The sequence below is a fragment of the Scomber japonicus genome, chromosome 9 (assembly GCF_027409825.1).
Source record: "Scomber japonicus isolate fScoJap1 chromosome 9, fScoJap1.pri, whole genome shotgun sequence".
NCBI lineage: Eukaryota > Metazoa > Chordata > Actinopteri > Scombriformes > Scombridae > Scomber > Scomber japonicus.
Window position 1 is genome coordinate 22,169,665 of NC_070586.1, and position 19,031 is coordinate 22,188,695.

General features: G+C 38.7%; 1 protein-coding gene and 1 non-coding gene across 3 annotated transcripts in view; one reads left to right on the forward strand and one right to left on the reverse strand.

The window, feature by feature from the left end:
- Positions 1-725: 725 nt before the first annotated feature.
- On the forward strand, positions 726-798 carry trnak-uuu (transfer RNA lysine (anticodon UUU)). Its single transcript has one exon. It is a non-coding gene; the product is annotated as a tRNA-Lys (tRNA).
- A 2,240-nt stretch (positions 799-3,038) lies between these two features.
- sgsm1a (small G protein signaling modulator 1a) overlaps positions 3,039-19,031 on the reverse strand; it is a 38,732-nt gene continuing 22,739 nt past the window's right edge. Inside the window, exons 4-26 of one of the 2 annotated variants that reach the window (XM_053325223.1) lie at positions 17,907-18,069; positions 17,470-17,622; positions 17,312-17,379; positions 16,472-16,617; positions 15,908-16,045; positions 15,367-15,491; positions 14,705-14,772; positions 14,401-14,564; positions 13,848-13,983; positions 13,604-13,747; positions 12,979-13,108; positions 12,418-12,482; positions 11,551-11,696; positions 10,728-10,856; positions 10,459-10,641; positions 9,982-10,053; positions 8,505-9,716; positions 8,049-8,173; positions 7,528-7,610; positions 7,275-7,384; positions 7,048-7,144; positions 6,458-6,625; positions 3,039-4,381 (exon numbers count right to left, since the gene is read on the reverse strand). In XM_053325223.1, the coding sequence (XP_053181198.1) occupies positions 4,293-4,381; positions 6,458-6,625; positions 7,048-7,144; positions 7,275-7,384; positions 7,528-7,610; positions 8,049-8,173; positions 8,505-9,716; positions 9,982-10,053; positions 10,459-10,641; positions 10,728-10,856; positions 11,551-11,696; positions 12,418-12,482; positions 12,979-13,108; positions 13,604-13,747; positions 13,848-13,983; positions 14,401-14,564; positions 14,705-14,772; positions 15,367-15,491; positions 15,908-16,045; positions 16,472-16,617; positions 17,312-17,379; positions 17,470-17,622; positions 17,907-18,069 (3,914 nt within the window). In that variant the 3' untranslated portion in view covers positions 3,039-4,292. Of the gene's footprint in view, positions 4,382-6,457; positions 6,626-7,047; positions 7,145-7,274; positions 7,385-7,527; positions 7,611-8,048; positions 8,174-8,504; positions 9,780-9,981; positions 10,054-10,458; positions 10,642-10,727; positions 10,857-11,550; positions 11,697-12,417; positions 12,483-12,978; positions 13,109-13,603; positions 13,748-13,847; positions 13,984-14,400; positions 14,565-14,704; positions 14,773-15,366; positions 15,492-15,907; positions 16,046-16,471; positions 16,618-17,311; positions 17,380-17,469; positions 17,623-17,906; positions 18,070-19,031 lie in introns of both variants that reach the window. The other variant, XM_053325222.1, reaches the window with a different exon arrangement.

Genomic DNA, 19,031 nt, shown 5'->3' on the forward strand with positions numbered 1-19,031 from the left:
TTTCTGTCCTAGAAAAAAACCAAGCTTGTCGTAGTTATCATAGACATATATACGGTAGTTATGTCCATAGACATACATGCATATACACGTATGTCTAAGGTTATGGCAGTTATCCTAGAAGTGACGAGAAGAAGGCCAACATGAAGTTACCTCCACTTACTTCCTTACTCGCTTACACAGCGATGGCTGTAGTTTAAATACAGTGTCTAGACTGTGGTACACCGTCGCTATGTTAAATAACTCCACTTTCTTTAGCAAAACGTCACCAAAACATTTGTGAAATAAGCTGCATAACTTGCTAGCATTGTGAAACTAGAGAGCTTTTGTAGAAAACAGTTGCCCTATCGATAAATGTTTTCCAAAAATGCGACCTGTCGTTTTGATATGATAATGATTTACGTAACCCAAATTTTAATTTCCTGTTAATCCAAGCAGGTATTACTTGGGCAAATGCAGGACTTTACACCTAACCACAACATAATCTACAAGCCCAACCACAGAAGAGGGCGTTCCATGAAACATCACTGATGTAAAAGTGGATCAAGCTTCGCCATTAGGCATGTTTTCTTTGCAGGCGTACTGTTAGAAAATGTTTTATGAACCGCTCCGGCGTAAAACTAACCCTAATCCTGTAGAGTGCAACAGTACACCAATCATAAAGTTAATGTGCAAAATCAAACACTAAACGACTTTATGGTTGATGTAGGGCGCTGAGTACTTCGAGCGCCCGGATAGCTCAGTCGGTAGAGCATCAGACTTTTAATCTGAGGGTCCAGGGTTCAAGTCCCTGTTCGGGCGGTAGAGTTTTTGTGTATTAATAGTGTTCAGAGCAGAGATGTTTGTTGCAGACCACAATAAGTTCGTGACCACAATAAGTTCGTAACCACGAAGCTGACAACTTGTATGAATTTGGTCATAATGATGATGGCAATAGTTAAAGGAAAAGTTCAGAAACAACAGTCAGGTGTCGATATGAATTTCGAAAGAGCTTTCCCTCATTGTAACCATTCCTCTTGTTCATGCTGACTATTAAAACTTTTAGAATTGCTTGTTTTGTGTATAAAAGTCTCCATGGTCTTGCTCCACCGCTGCTGAATGAATTACATTGTTATATCCTGTCTGGATCTGGTATCCTTTTGATTGTGTATTGTATTGTGCTGTGTGTGTTGTCTCTTCTATTTGTATTTTATCTATTTATTTGCTGTCTCTTCTATTTATATTCTTTTTGATTATTTACTAAGGACTATGGATGCAAATTAGCAGCTTTGCTATAATCCAGCATGTTTACAGAGATGTTTAAATATCGATGTTCATCAATGTGCATTGTCCCTATCCAAACATAAAGTATTTATTATTATTATTATTATTATTATTCCTCCTTCCAATGTGCCTTCAATGTTAGTCATGGATGCTAAAGTCCACAGTGCGTCCACACAGTCAATTTGTGCAAAAATGTATTTAAAAGTTGATCTGAAGCTGATATGAGGAGTCAGCAGTCTGAGTTAGTCATATTGAGTGTATATATGCCACATTTACAGTATTTTTAGCGTCAATACATTTCCTCTTTCTGTTTCCTTGGACAGTGTTGCCCTGTTCAGCTGTGGTGGAAGTATATAAACAAAAAGAGGGACTTTGGCACTAAAAATACTTTTACATTAAAGAAGACTTGATTTGACTAATGTGGACATCATTATCTCATATTAGCTGCAGATAAACTTTTAAATACAATTGTGCAAAGATGAGGCTTGTAGAATTTGGCTGTCATCACTTATGAGTCAGTGCATTATGAAGGGGTAGCCTATACTAATGGTCAGTATGAACAGGAGGAATTATTACAGCAAGAAACACCAATTTCAATGTTTATTTGGGCATAAAACTGTAGGTTTGAGACAGATGTAAAAAAACTGTGAAGTCCTTTAATCACCAACGTTATTCCAATTCATTGTCAGAGGGACATGAATGTCTGTGCCTAATTTCTTTGATTCAATCCATCCAATAGTTATGTTGATACAGATAGCATATAAGATATACTGCACATCATGTGGTAACCATGAACATCTGAACCAAACTATTCCATTGCACAAGAGATTTCACTGAATAACTGAAAACTTTGACCTGCTGGTGGTGCTAGAGGGAAATTCAAGGGATTAAAAAGGTCAGCAGGGTTGATGAGTATCTGTACAAAAGTTTGTTCAATATTTGAAAACATATTACTTTTATTAATAATGCAAAAGATGGACTAACTGATATTGCTATCTTCTATTTTTGCGCTTATGTCCTTTATGTTTGCACTGGTGTAACAGTTATTGTGTTATACTGTGATTTATTCCACCAGTCGAGCTATGTGGTAATAAAAGAAACCTGAACTTGAATAAATATGTTACTTTATACATATAAATGTACTGAGTACTATGTATGTAACTAGGGTGTGCTTTTTTAAAACGAATAACCTGATCTGTATTGACTCTCTTTATTGAATACTTTTGACTCATTCATGTCACAATAATGTCATATAGTAAAAAGCACAGTACAGTGTGTTTTGGAAAAATAATGATTCCATTTTTATTTTTTATTAATAAGAACATATACCATTTAATATATATATATATATTATATATGAACTCTTAGTATAGAATTTGATTGTTGTACAATACACATTTAGAACTGGGCACAAAATAAAAATATCAGCTTTACAAAAAAAAGCAGCATCTGCATGACAAAATCAATAAATAAATAAATATTTTTTAGGCAAATAAATGTTACAATAAATTAAGTTTTTCTGACAGCAGTTAGCATTCACAAAGAAACACTGATATTAATTGCATTTCATCTTACCACATTCATGAAACAACACTTGAAGGAGTTCAATTTTAAGCAATGAAAAGCATGAGTGTATTTAACTAAAATAAATGAAAAATATTAATTGAAGGGGTTAAAAGCATATATATATATATATATATATATATATATATATATATATATATATATATATATATATATATATATATATATATATATATATATATATATATATATATATATATATTGTATTTCCTTGTGAATTCCAAATATTCAAAGCAATAAAACAAATGGTTTTCTTCACATCAGGTCATTTGCAATCAACTTTGAAAATCAGTCAGAAGCAGATAATTAACCTTTCATTTTCAACTCTGTGATGAGGCCACTCACACTAAAGATTTGGTCACATTGACTAAAATATCACCCAATTTATAAATCATATTCAAACTGAAATTAAGATTTGATTCAAAGAATAGACGTCTAGGAAATGCTAACAGATAATACAAGACAATACAAAAAAAAAATCAAGGTGAGTAAAGTTTACAAAATATACAGCGTTTCACTGGATGATGAACATAACTTGGAGGACCTTTAAATCAGGTTTGATGTTTTGTGTAAACCTTTGCTCAGATATCCATAAGCCACTTAAATATCAGGATATGATTCTACATGTGATAACTTAATATAATTCTCGTAATTTAAAACACAATTTTCCCTCGTTACAATACAATTCACACATGACAAATAAAGACATACTATTTGGCAGACAAGGCAAGTTCAAGACATTGAAAACACTGTCGGATATTAAATCACTGAAATGGTTCAGTCTGTTAAACATGATTGGAGGTTACATTTTTGACTAGAAGACTTAAAAGTTTTCTAGATCAGTCATCAGTGAAAATCAGTTTGATTTTGGGGTAAAAACATAAAAGTCTGCTGACATTCATTCTTTCATTAGGGGAGAGGAATAGAGGGAGAACCTGCTTTTATTACCAACATTCTATGTAATCTTGTAGGCTTTAACTATTAAAATAAGTACTAAAAACTATTATCATAACATGTTTTTCTCATAAATATAGTCTCTGGTTGAATTCAGCTCTGTATTTTGGTTTGAAATGTGCAACTACAACCATCCTTATCTCAAAATATTAAGTGCACTGTGATTAAGATTGACCCTTGAGGGATTTCTGAATAAAACATTTACAAATCAAAGAAATAGTTCTCCTGTTACGTTTGCTTTCACTTGAACATACTGACAAATATGAAGCATAATATTCTCGTACACCCGTTGACAACACAAACAACATAGTGGATACAGTTAGTAAAGCTCATAGCAGCAAACAGTGATTGTAAAGGCTTTTTGTAGTGTGTTGGTGTTTGTGTGTGTGTGTGTGTGTGTGTGTGTTTGTGTGTGTACATGTGTTTAACTCTTGTGCTGCTACAGCCGTTTACACTTTACTGGGAAGGAAAAGAAGACAAAACACCACAACCAATCACTTGTTCTCTATAAGCATCTGCACCTTGCACACCAGATCTCTCGCCAGGCTCAGAATCTGCTTTATGTTGTGATGCTCGGCCATTTCTAAAAGAGACAAAGAAAAAAAAAAATCAGGTTCATTTTCCACATCTTCTATAAATGCATGAACGTCAAAAACAGCTTCAGCTACTTCAAACCAAAAGAATCAGTTGAACATTTTTATTAAATTTCCAGAGATTTGAACAGACGTGTAGTCCTTTAACTTCATGGAACCTGGAGTGGTATCTATCAGAAACACATTTAAAATCAAGCCCTGCATGATAATCATTTGAACAGAAGCCTGTGAGAGTTTTAAATATTTCTTCTCCATTTCTGCTCTGTATTTCACTCGATCCCATTTTCATAGGACAAATCATGTCCCAATTAAAAGGGTATTAGTTAGTGTAATATATTGTGGATGACTGAAAACAAATACAGTGAGTCAGCTGCTGAAATGTCCCTGCTGAGAAACCAGATGAAAATTCTACAGCTGAAAATTAGACTTTAGTGCAGAAAGATATTAGCTGAACATTAGTTCTAAAGTCTTTTTTGTGTAGATGTTTAAGAAGCTCACAGTTGGAAAAACAACCTAGCCAATCCTTTTTCAAAAGACAAAAATCTTTGCCATGGAATTTGGTATAATTAATTTTTATCACTTCTTGTGACAGAAATATTGACATTAACTAGCGTTAATGAGATCAGAGCAGTTCTGAAATCAACACATTTCTTTAAAGCAACTACAAGGAATTTTAAAATGGTTATGAAACAGTCTCAATTTAATACTTATGCCTCTACATGACCGACATAAGCAACAAGACAATCAGCAAGGGGATTGGCTATTTCTAAATAGTTATTTTGAATGCCTGTCTCCAAGTCAGATTCCCTGCAAGGCCGAAAGCACCACTGTTAACATTTCCCAGGCAACATTTTGAAGTGAGTAGTAGTAGCAGGTAAAAGGAAGTAAAGAAAGATTTTTATTTTAGAGAATTTCTTTTGGATGTTATGTTTTGTGTTTATGGCTGATACTGTGGGATCAGTAAGGAGAATAAAGAAAAAAGAAGAACAAAAAAAACTTTTTTAAAAAAGGACAGTGATAGAGCACAAACAAACTAACAAAATTTGAAAAGATTGAAACTGATCCGTAATTGACCCTCTTCCTCATAGACATAATACATTGTGAGATGTGGTTTTACATCAATATATTAATTAACATTGGAGGCTTAAACAAAGCTAGCTAACGCTTTGGCTAACGTTAATTGAATGAAATCAACTTTAGCTGAATTTATTGAGCAAAGCAAGCACCATAAAGCTTTCTGTGATTATGAGCACAACGACCAACATTCACCAGGCAATCAACAGAACTTTGTATGAAGGTGAGAGGGTAGATCACAGAAGTGGGTAAACCTATTTACGACCAAGTTGCATCTTTCTTTCACTCACTTCAAAAACAAATGCACTTGCTAGCCAGATCTTTACAACAAGAGGCAATGGTTCTCAAGGGAAATGCAGTTTTCATGCCAGGAAACACTACCACTTTTGTCCAGAGGGGTCACCAAATACAAAATGAAAATCTTTGTTGCCCTAATTGAAGTGAAAAATGTTTTGTTAGCTGATCCTGGAAACCACAAATTCAGAACAGGATAAATTGGTTACTTAGGACCTCTTCCTGAAAATAAAGCCCATAAGACATGAAGACAATGTTAGATTGAATAGTGAAGTAAAACAATGATGTTTCAGTGTCATAATCACTATCAATAATATTTGGGGGCTTGTGTGAGAGACAGATTTGAAAAATGAATGGCCAAAATTGGTGCAGCAGAGGGTGAGCTATTGTGACTTTTAGTTCTTAGTATGAGTCAAGCTCCAGATTTTCTGGATCCTACAGTTCCCATAATTTAACTAATGAAGAGATTTAAAACTGCCTCCAGTATGAAACACAGTCTTTCTGTTAGAAATGTTTCCATGCCTTCAAACCAAAGTCTCCGAGTATGTAAAAAAAGTTCTTTTAGAATTAGAAAAGGTATTATACACCTGTTTTCATTCCCCATGATGAGTAAAGCATCTTAATTTAGAAAACCGTACCATAAACAGATGATGGAGCATATATGTGAACAGAAACAGTTGAAAAGAATCATGTATTACCATTGAAGAATTTAATAATGTCAGTAAAGTCCATGTTGTTCTCCAGGATGATGTCCCTGTAGATCTCCACCAGCGCCAAGGCAATGAAGAGAACAAAGTGACTAGAGGAGGCAAACTTAGCCGCCCAGATAGTTTCCCAGACTGCAAACACATCATCGTAAACCAGCTCTGAAAGACAAAGCACAAAAGAGCGGGGTCGAACCACCACATCAGTGTTTCTGGGCTCGGATGGGAGGCAAATTTGTAAGAAGCCAAGTTATCAGTTGAGAGAGGTTATCAGTTGAGAGAGTTTGGTGGAAACATACAGTATACATACTACTGTATAATAACCAGTATTTCAATCTCTAGTATAGAGCATGGTTGACTTAAAACCCTATCCATACAGTTGCAGTTCATGCCAATTATTTCATCAGAAACTCCCAGGAAACGTTTTTCCACAAATATATCTGACTTCCAAATCCCTTCCTGCACATCTTTTTAACAAGCTGCAGAGACATTTAGCATTTTATCAACAGACAGGGTTTAGAGAGGACCTATTCTCCTCTTCCTCTAATTGGCATGAACTCTTTCACACTGTGCCGTTGCTTTACCTCGCTTGAAGTCTAGGAGAAACCAGCGGTAGCAAAAGTAGAAGTGGGTGTAGTCTCCGTTCTGGTGCATTAGCTCAAACATCTCAGAGTCCAGGATCTATACAGAGACGAGATTCAGGGAAAGAAATAAAGAAAATTGTAGAGTTTGTGGGTAATGAATGAATTTAGTAGTATCTGACTTTTACAATACATTTATACCAATATGTGTGAAGACTTTACTGTGTCACCTGGATTAGAGAGCGCATGTTGGCAAAGTGGGTATCCATGGCTCCTCCGTGTGGAAAGTTTTGATTCATTCTCTTCATGAGCTCAGTGAAGCAGCTGAAGGCCATGGCCTCTGAAAGGAGGGGACAGAGAGAGAGAGAGGAAGCTGGAGTGAGAAAATTAGTGGGAAAACTGCTCTGTTGCTCCATCAGTAAGAGTACAAATACACCCAAATGTCAGAAGATTAAAAAAAAAAGATTCAGTATGTTGATTTACCATCATCCAGAATGACTAGAAGGGGAGCCAGCAGATCACACATGCCTTGTACATAACCAATGTCGAGGTGCCTCCAGATGTAGCTGTAAAAAATTCAACTGAGAAGGTGAACTGAACTGCACTTTGCTATTTTATCTGCCAGGCTGAGTCATACTCTGCTGTCCAGATTTAGAAGCACTTCCACATTTTTCTTCAGCAATGAACAAAGTTATTCAAAATTACATTCAACATTTATCAAAGCAATTACGTCTGAAGGGAAAAGAACATTGTTTGCCCTCTTTACATTATTAAGCTTCTCTATAAGGCTGAATTAATATTATATCAAGAATTATATTTCTTGCCCTCTGAGGTCTTTGTTTGGTATCGTGTTCCCTTTAATTGTGCTTATGTAACAGAAGAAAAAGATTAGTTAAAGTAAATTCAAATATAATTTCCCTTTTACTGCAATATATCCATTACTGTTAAAGTGCAGGGCTTATATTATTTTATATATTTCTCATTGCCAGTTATCAGTGTTTTACCTGCACATAATGTTGCGCAGTTTCTCCAGGTTTGCAGGAGTGAAGTACCAGTAGTTCCTGTCACAGCGCTGGACATCCTTTTCAATGCGGTGCAGATTTAATGTATACAAGTCCAAAAGCTCTTGCTGAAACATTAAATACATGAATAAAACCAGTGGTGAGTCTGTATTCAGTAGGAAAAGGGAAGTTCTCTATGCTTCAGAGACCTAGACACCAATTTGCTGATTACATTCATGTGACATTTATTGTATTTTCACTTTCTTTTATCTTATGTTTAGAAATATTATCAAGTGGGTATTATTTCCCATTTAATGTACATTTATATGCTTTCATGTTCATTTTAAGCCTTTTTTTTGATGCAAAAAAAGACAGAGCAATTACATTGGTGCATATCATTTCTTTGAGCTGCTTTTTTGTATGAAAGGTGTCAAAGGTTGTCAAACAAAAAAAGCTTACAGAGAAGGCACTCCCAGCAGACTCTTGAGAGGTCACTTCATTCTTGGTTTCTCCAGGTCCGGCCAGAGAGTCAAAGTGTGAGTAGAGGCTCTCCATCTCCGGCTCCTCAGACAGAATGGACTCAGTGCCCTCTGGACTGGGCTTTTCATGCTCCTCCTCCGGCCTGAGCACCATGTGAGCGACCGAGTCATCCAAGGAAGACGATGGTTCACACCGTCCCTTCCTGCTCCAAGGCACCATGGAAAATTTGGCTTTGGGGATATCCTCCATCTCTATGGCTGAGGGAGACTCATCGGATTCAGTCATGACCGGAGCCTCGTCTTTCTGAGAGGCACAGTACGCTTCTGTTGCTCTCGTGGTCCTGATGTCAGTTGAGAAAAGGAGGCTCTTCTCCACTTGGGGAGCTTTAGGATCTCGCTCTTCAGCTCCTGCTGTCACATCTGTCTTAGATTTTTCTGTATCCTCAAATTTCAACCTTTCTGTCTGATTTCTCTTAACTTTTCCTTCACTTTCTTCCTTTTCCACATTTTTTTCTGCAGTTTTCTTGAGCTTTGATGTTTCCTCAATACTCACATCTTCCTCTTTTTTAAGACTTGGTTCAACAAGTTCTCCTTTGGGTTCTGCGGACACTGTGGGTACCATCATATTATCCTCATCAGACACTTCTTTTCCTTCAATGTCTCCTAGTGCAACAGGACCTCCATCTTCACACTTGGTCACCCCTATATTAGTGCCCTCAGGAGCAGCCTCATCAGTTTTGGGTTGCAGACTTGTCTCATTGTTGGAATCTTCTTGGATCATGTTATCACTTGGCACCCCAGTCTTGGTGTTTTCTGCACTTTTGCTCACATCAGGGGCTTTTTCCTTCTCCTCTTCTTTTCCCTTCACTTCACCTTTGACCTGCATGTTTGGTTCTTCTGTCAGACCTCTACTCTCTACCACTGCTTCTTGAGGAGGTTTGACTGGGCTCTGTGGCACCTGAGGGACAGCTGCAGGTCTCTGGGTTGCATCTGGTGCAGCACTGTCCTCTGTGCTGAGCGAGCCATCTGACAGACCAGAGGTGACGGAGAAGTTACGGGAGGAAGGATGTCCAGAGTCAGGGGAGCTCGTCCCGTTCTGGAGAGCACCGTTGGGCATCTTTGGCACCTGTTTGGTCTCTTCACTCTTGGGCTCGGTCTCGATCTGGTCCACCTCCTCTACAGACTCAAACACCTGAAAGAACAAGCCAAAGGGAAGCAGGCTACTCCAGGGGAAGGGATGGGAGGATGTGAAGAACTAGCAGGAGAGAGAGTGCGGGCGGAGGAATATTGGTTCAAAATGTCGAGACTGTTGCATGCATCATTTTAATCACATATTAAGAAACTTTTTTTTTAAAAACTGTAAATTATGTTTTGGTTGATCTAAATGAATTGATTACTTAACTTGTATGAACAAATGACAAATTCGATGGAGGTGCAGTGTGGTCAGTTTTTTATACCTGTGTGCTGCTGCTGGAGTCACTCTGCAGGCGAGCCAGACTCTGCCTGTCTGAGCTCTGGGAGGACTGGGACTGAGTAACAAAGACATTCAAGCCAACATGTTATTATATAAAATATAATATATAATATTATTGTATGTTGGCTCCTGTGCTGTGCTCATATTAGATTCAAAGATGATTTGTCACATACTCATAACTCATATTGAAGTTGTAGGAAAAAGACTCCAACAGTCGCTAACATGGGTAAAGCTCCAAAAATGCTGCATAATACATTCATAATGCTATCAGTATCTTTCAATTATGTGTCTTTATGATGCAGGTTTTTAATTATAAAATCTCCAGATCTACAAAAGAGGTTATAAAACTGTGCCTATAACTAATAAACTAACCTTCATAACAACATAAACAATATATTCCTTTAAACAGGGAACAGGCTATGTTTCTAATTCTGAGTAAAAGTCTGTGTTACTGCATCACCTCATTGCTGACAATGGAGTCATGATGGACCATCTTCTGATTGGAACAGTCTATGCTCGCCCCAGAGGAGCACTTTGCTAATGCTGCAGCATGCTGCTCTTTCTCCCGCTGGCGGACAATCTCCTCACAGCCCAGCCATTCACGCATGGTCTCTTGGTAGCTCACTCGGACCTGTTCGTCCACCTGGGGTGAAAGGTGAGGAATCAAGGATCAACTATTCAGGTGGAAAATGCTCTGGAGGCAAACCCATAATCATGGAAATGACAAACCTCCTTCCTCTCTGCTTCAGACATTCCAAACTGGTAATGGCCCAGGAGGAAAGGCCACACCTGTTTACGCAGTGAGGGGGCCACACCACCAAAATAGACCAAACGAAGCAGCTCCTGCTCCTGGTAGGCCTGAAAACAGAAGACATGCCTTCAGTCTCCTCACTACTTGCTTCCTAGTAAATATGAATGGTCTTTAACTTTATGCTAAAAACATCAAGATGCTGCACAACACACGATTTACAGTAACAACGTAACAGCTTTTATACTGAGGCCTCACAGTGGCTCTCCCTATTTCAATATAGGTCATGTTTAATGCATCTGAGAATGTATTAGATGGAAAACAGGCATCTCTAAGCTGTCATATACTGTATATATAGTACCATATTGTACCATTTGAACTTACTTCAAAGGGAGATCAGAAATTCATCTTCGGATTCAATATAAAAATCTGTGCAACCAGTTATCTACTGCTGTAATGAGCAGGGTTATTTTGTCTATAGATAAACTAGTTTCAAGAAAGAAAAATAAGTCAAACTCTGCATGACTCCAGGTAACTGTATCTTATGTTCACTGATCCACATACACTCTGGATGTGGACATTTAGACTGACAGGGCCATTAGTAATGCTTCATGAACTCTATTGTGAAACTAATAGTGTGAGGCACATGATTAGCAGAATATGGAGAAGACAGAAGAGTGACAGAGTGAAAGAGATAGTCTAAGAGTGGACGTGTGTGTGTGCATGCGTGTGTGTATGGACAGCATACTGACAGCAGTTAATGTGAAGTTAATGTTGCAGTGCTTTGACACGGGTAATGCTTACTGTGCTGTCCTGGAGGAATGTCTGCCACACATCTAGTGTGAGTCCTTTGTAGGCATCACACGGCACGTCGGGCGCCACAATGGTGTGATTGACGAGGGCAGAAAGGTGAGTGCGCACAGTGGAGAGGTGACGGCAGTATGCCAACCCTGGTTGACAAGACATGTTAATTATTTAATGCTTCTGTAGAAGCTGGTGATTATTAAAATGAGAATATTAATCCTTTGAACCTCTGCATTTTTGCTCGTTTTAATTTTCTTCTCTTACAGGATAATGGCACATACTACACATGTCACACAGGCATGCCATATAGGTTTTTTTAAAAAAGGACAAGTTTGGCTATTCATAAATGCCACTATTTGCATATGAGTAGTACTATACATGCTCTAGTGAAGTGTTTATGGAATAAAAAAACTTAAAATTGCACATTTGTAATTTTTGTCCTCACTGTATGTCCAGGGGTTTTCAATACAGCACAAATATACATATATGAAAGGATAGAGAAGATTGTAAGTGTTCCTGAAATATAAAAACCATGTTAATGGGAAACTCTGAGCTGTAGTAATGTCAGAAAATGTATTGATTGTGCCAAATAAACAAAATAAAGAATTTTTCATTTATTTGTTGTTTTGTTGATTGTTCTGTATCAGCCAGCAAGGTATTACAATGTTTTGTGACATAATTCTGGTTGATGCCTCTGTGTAAATGGTAGGTTGCACTGATTTTTCATCCTACTTTGTGTTGTGATTTTGAACTTAACTGGTACAAATTTTGGCATTAACTGCATCCCTCAGACGCAAAGGATTAAATAGCGTACAATTTCCTAGTGAATGTGAATAGGCAAATTGTGCACAATAAGAAATTACATACAGCCATAAAAAGCCCGAGAGATGATCTGATACTTCATGTTGTCACACAGCAGCTTCAGAGGAGTCCTGCAGAGAAATAGAGCGAATATTTTACTGATGTGGAGAAAACACTTTGGCATAATGTAACCATTCCATGTAGTGCATGAGAAGTTATTCAGATTGTCCTGAAAATGCGAGTCTGTGTCTAATGTAGCTTTTAATGGTATCAGGGCCAACCTTTCATTCAAATGATAACCTATTCTGCTGCTGTACAGAACAAACCAGCCCAGTGTGCCGTGCCTTCATTCACAGCCTTTAACCATTTTATCTGCCTTGCTTATCACCTCATTTCCCCAACACATTCTTGTGCCAGTGAAGTAAATGTCACATAATTGTCTTCCAGGCAATTGCTTGTTTCTTGTATCTTTTTTTCCATCCTGCTGTCTTTTTTCAAATTCACACTGAAGGAAGATGCGTCTGATGAGTGGTTGTCTCTGCAGCCTTAAGCAGACGTCAAATTTAACAAAAGCAAAACTAAAAATTTAAAAAGCAGCTTCAGGAATGTGGTGTGTTTATCTCTCACCTCTCATGGTTGCAACCTTTAGGCATCGCCCCATCAGAGAAGCTCCCCTGAGAACAGGAGGAACATGAGGACTTCCTGAGAGTCGGATGCCACATGGTAGCTCCCTGATCCATCAAGTCTGGTGGAGTCACTGCAACACGCACATACATCATCACTGTCACTTTAAAAAACATTATGCCTGGACTGCTCTCAAGAACAATTACATTGAGACATAGATTGATTTATGCAGAATTAGGCTGATCAATTGTGATCTACTGAAAGCAGTGCAGAATATAATTGCTTTGCACTTGATTTCTGTTAGAGCAAAGATAAAGTATATAAACAAAAAGCCATCATATTAAATTACTTTATATGAGAACTAGAGCAGCAGAGATCAACTGAGCAATAACCTCTCCCAGTTCGGGAGCCATGATCAATCAATCAGTTGTCCACCCATCAGCTGTTAAAAGGTTACCACGTTGTAAAGCAGGGGAAAAAAAGGTGTGACACAAGGTGGCAGTGAGTGGGTGGGATTTTAATAATGGAACACATCAATAAATGTGGCCAGAGGCACAAGACAGGAGGATATTAGATGCAGGGGATTAAAGCAAGCTGACAGATGGACAGATGAGCCAAGGTGTGTTACAGCTGCTTCCTGTGAGTGTAGGGGATTCTCCAGGACAGCTGCTGGACCTCTTGGGGACAACCAAAGTCCCTGTTTTGGAGGGGGACTGTCCACTCAGTTGAAGGGAGAGGGAGAAAGTCAGATGGGGAGGATGGGTTACAGTCACTGTAACAAACAACGAGTAACATTTTCATGAAAAAACTCAACAATCTGAAGAGGCCCGTGGGCACTGCCCATGTTATTTTTGGAGGGAGAAGTTTCTCACCAAACTCTGACTGGCTGTTTGGAAAGAGAATGCGGAAGACGTAGTCTGTGGCCTCATCCTCCTCCTTATCTGAGACCGACTCTAAGGATCCAGATCCCTGAGGAACCCTCTTCCGCAGCTTTGGAAACACCTTCCCCTGCAATGAGAAAATAACTGTTATTAAACAAATGCCAAGAAAAAAATAATCACTAAAACACCAGAACGCAGCTAAGCCATCCATCTTAGTGTCTGCATGCTTCTGCCTATTAATAGTGGCTGCATAGGCGTGGGTGGTTTTCATTATTTTGTTTAGCTGCAGATACAATGCTACTCGCAGGCCTACAAAAACATCCATTAACTCAAGTGCAGAGAGAACAGTAAGCCCCACATTCATCACTATCACTCCAACCCATACTGCAACCAGGTGGTGCATCCATTTCCAAACGCAAATGTATTTTTTATTGATTTATTGATCGGATAAAGCTGATTTAGCATTTTAGGGCTCTTATTCTGTAAGTTCATAAGTGTAATCTGTGTTGTGGGTTGACCCCAAAGAATGACCTCTGGTACTGACCTTTCCCCTCTGAGACCAGAGCGGAGGGTCCAGCTGGCCGTGTGGAAGCAGACCATTCTCCAGACAGGAGAGGAACTGGAGCAAATGGCCTCCTCTGGGGAAGCGAAGTGGAGGCCTCTGGATCCCATCCTGACTGACCAGCACCACTGTGCCCCCACTGTCAACTGCAGGAGATGTACAGGATTATTTCTTTATTAAATTATCCATGATGACATTTAACTGTCAGTCACAATAGAAAGAAAATACTTAAAACACAAACACTAAAAAAAACTAGTGATATTATGGTGGTTTTGTGTGGACCCACCTTGTTGGTGACAGTGCAAGTAAACTATCTCCTCTAGAGGGATTGTCATGGCATAGTCCCAGTATACGCTGAAAAACATTTAATCACACACAGTCAGTAGTCAGAACAGTCGAAGCTGAGTGGACTGCCAGCTAATATTAATAAACACAAATTCACAGAAAATGTTTATGCAAGTCTCAAGAAACATTAATTTTATGGCTAATAAAAAGCAGTCAAAATCATGCATACAGACAAGCAGGCACGGAATTACATAATGCAATAATCAATTCTTTTGGTGAAGGAAAACCACACACACACACACACACACACACACAGGGGAACATAACATGGTTTGCTAGTTTGAGAAATGTCTGACAGTGTCTCAGTCACGAAACCATCAGCTGGCTGCTAGTGAGCTGAAAATAAGCCTCATCAGATCTACTACTGCATCTTTTGTGCACACAGAGCCCCCGAGCTACACACAAACACACTGCATTATTCAGTCACACCAACAGCAGGAAGATGCAGCAAAGAAATAATGCAGAGTGTTTACATGTGTGTCTTTGTGGAAACATGATTGTTTTAGATATACACAGTATATGTAAAAAGATGACTAACTCTATCAAAACCACAGCTTTTTTTTATAATCACATAATCAATTTGCAGCTGGATATTTTTTCCACCTGCGCTCATAGTCCAGATCTCCAACAGAACCATTCATGAGCTGGTTGGGTGTCCACTTCAGGGTCATGATGTCAGCAGTCTGGTGCAGAGAGAGGTAACCCGGGATAGCCTCCATGTCATCCCTCTGAAACATATAAAGCATGTGGATGGATATTTTCATTTGATGCAAGATTGGCATCAGACTGAAACAAGCTGCATTGCTGGTGGAGAAGAAAAACACTCAATTGTTTTGTATTAGGCTTTTCTACAGTGTTCTGAGTTATATGAGATGACAACATAATGTGTAGCTAACCATTTTATTCAGGGCTGCAATGAAATATTCCTCTGGTTTTAATGATACTCTGTTGTTATGACATGACATTACTGTAAAATAGAGTATATATATCGTCTGCCTGTCAATTAAATGTTCTTGCAGTATATTTTCAATAGTGAGGAATGTCTTTTTTATCTTCCATAAAACCTAACTTTGAAATTAAAATATTTTTTAACGAGTGTCATATCAATATATCTATGGGTGATATGGAGGAATCAGACAGTTACCGGTTGAACAAGCACGTTGTTTTTGCCAAACAGTAGTGTCGCCCTGCTGTTTTGGTGCAGTGACTCCACATATTCACGAGCTGATGGCGAGGGAGAGGGGCGTTCATCCATGCTGCTGCTGGAGTGCCGCTTCTGGATCTGGAAAAATAAACAATGTGTTGGACAATTGTAAGCCAGTGCTACACTGATAAGACAGATAAAGCCTCTCTTTCAAATAACTAAGGAGAATACAGTTTATCATCCCTTCATGTGCATAGATGCATCCTTCCTTGTTCCTGATGCCTAAGACCAGGATCAGGACACTTTTGCTTGGATTCACATATGAATGCAGAGCAAAAGCTAACAGTACAGAGTACAGTGGTGCTGTTCGATAGGCTGACTTGACCTGGTTGACTGATAACTTGAAAACAAGTGTGACAGTTTCAGATACAGAGTAATCTAAGCACTGAGACTGATGAGACATGGCTCTGAAACTCTGCCTGCCTGCTAATATATCAGAATAAACATGAAATACAGACACATGGGATAACATGAAAGAAGCCCAGGATTAGTTTTAACACTTACACACAGTGCAGGCCTCTTGGTGGGTGAATCCTGCTTGTAGTGGCCGCCGTGGATGCGATGTCTTTGCACCAACTCATCAGCAGACGGATCTGTCCAGAAGTGGTCTGCTGTCTTCATCTTTGTGTATTCCAAGGCACAAGGGCCAACTGAAACAATGAGGGAGCACAGTTAAGTGATCGTGCAGGCATGAGCAGTGAGAGTTTGTTAACTAATCAGATTATCTTTGACATTAATGAGAATTAATGAGAACACTTACAAACAGAGGTACAGATCAAGTGGCTCTAACCCTATCCTTAACCCATAAAAGTACAAAGACTTTTTGGGGTAGTAGCTCCCAACCTTTTTGACATGTTAGTGATTTTTTTCCCCCTCCAGAATGTTGTCAAATGTGTTCATATGTTAAAAGGTAAAATATTATATTATTAGTAATTAACAATAAAAGACTAAAAAACTAAGATCAGAAAAAACAAACATTTTTTTATGACATACAATTTTCTTGTTATCAACTCAATACCTCTAATAATGCAACCTTCTTGGGGGCATGGTTTGTATGTATTCCACTCTATAGTACAAAATTGTACCAAGTCAGCCTAAAGTTACAGGTACTAGCAAATGGCTTTGTTCAATCAAACATAGTAGTCAGTGGTGGGAAGCTGGTGAGGGATCATGTTTTTGTTACTTCACTACTAGTTCATTCAGTCTACAACCTCCTCTGGTCATGGGTGAGCGTTAGCTGCAATAGAGACCACAGTGCAGAAGGAAAATAGGGGGGGGGGGGTCACATGATGTTAGATGATTACAGTAAACAACACAAATGTTCACAATGTCACAAATAATTACCCAACAGAGAAGCGAGGATGGGTCCATCTACAGGGTCCATTAGAACAGCCTCTTTTTCGTAATATTTACTGGAAGACAAACGTGAAAAAGGGAATTTGAGGGGTTCTAGTTCTAGTAACACACAGAGCTGAACATGTCATTTGCCTCTCTCAACGCACCTGCTGTTCTCCACCAGGTAGAGGACTATCTTGTCAAGCACCTTCTCAAATAGAGCTGTGCGGATCCACAGGTTCTTGACGGTTTGTGGGGTGAGGCTGGGCAGTCGAGGCATTTTGCGCAAGCTGTCTTGACTTTGTAAGCTTTGACTTCGTCTGCAGAATGAAAGAGGAGTCATAAGTGGTAGTTGTAGAGCAAGAATAACATATCTTAAAATGACTACATTATTTTTAACAAGTAAAATTGCAAAAGCACGACACTAATGGGAGTAGTAATTATTGATTCATAGAAGCTTATATGAATTATTTAGAGGCTTTTAAAAATACAAAATAGCCCTTCAAGTCAGCAGACGGCCATTTGTTTTCAGTGCTTTTGCTCATACAATCAAACAGGCTTTGATGTAAGCTTTGATGCCTGCTGTGACGTCAGTGTCTCTCACTTGGTCTCGATGATCTGCTCCAGCTCCTGGGCCTTCCTGCACAGCTCCTCGGCTGGGGCAAAGTTCTTCCCCACTTTCATGAAGAGGGCAGCTATCTTGTTGCTACGCAGAAAGCCTGCTGCACGACGTTTCAACCCATGCAGAACACATGCCTCCACTGCAGCTGTTTGGACACACATGCGCCACGGTTAAAAAAAAGAAAACACTTCACAAATGTGTACTCCAGCTTCTGTGTGCTGGAACAGTATAACGAGAACAAGAAACCAACATGATAAGATAACAAACTGCATAAGCAAAGAGAAAACAGCAGCCATTATGCATTATGTCCAAGGTGTATTATGTGACATTTCCTTCCCTGGAAAGCATGTCTTGCTGTAAAAGAATGTAGTGGGGTAATTATAATGTGACATCACTACAATATTAAAGCATTTTAATAGTATTTTTTTCTTCTGGCCTCCTAAGGGCAGTACAATAATCTGTAAAAACCACAAAGCAATTTTTCATAGCATTAACATTCATTTGGAGTCGTATTTCTGGCCTCTGACAAATGTGAGTTCAATATTCACTCTTCTTTTAGCTCTGTTTGTCTACATCATTTTTTAGCTGTTAGCTAAATGCTAACCTGACATGCCAGTAGTTTGTTACATGAAACCATCTAAGAAGTCGTCCTTGGAAATTGCTCAGAGAGAGGCAGGCACTCTCAAAAAATACTTGGCAGGTGATTGGATGAACCATCTGTTTACCATCATTGATCACTGTGTTCACACAAGATTGCTCAGGAATGCTAAAGACTAACAAGATGGATGCTCACATGATGTTGTGATCTCATGAATCTAGCCGCCTCAAAAGGTAAGCTCAATGCCCATCATGCTCTTTAGCTAGTCAGTAACTTTGTGTGTCTGTTGTTTGGTGCTGGGCAGGTAGCATGCAGTGAGTCTGTAGAGCTGTGAGAGTGAATCAACACATTACAGTTGTGATGAAGTCAAAAGATACTAAAACACTCTGTAGAGCCTAGGTAGACAGCAGAGCTGGTGATTATTCTCTGTGATTTTGTCAGTATGAGCAACCTTTAACATTACACAAAATAATTTAATTTATTGTTTAAATAAAAGGTTGATAAATGCA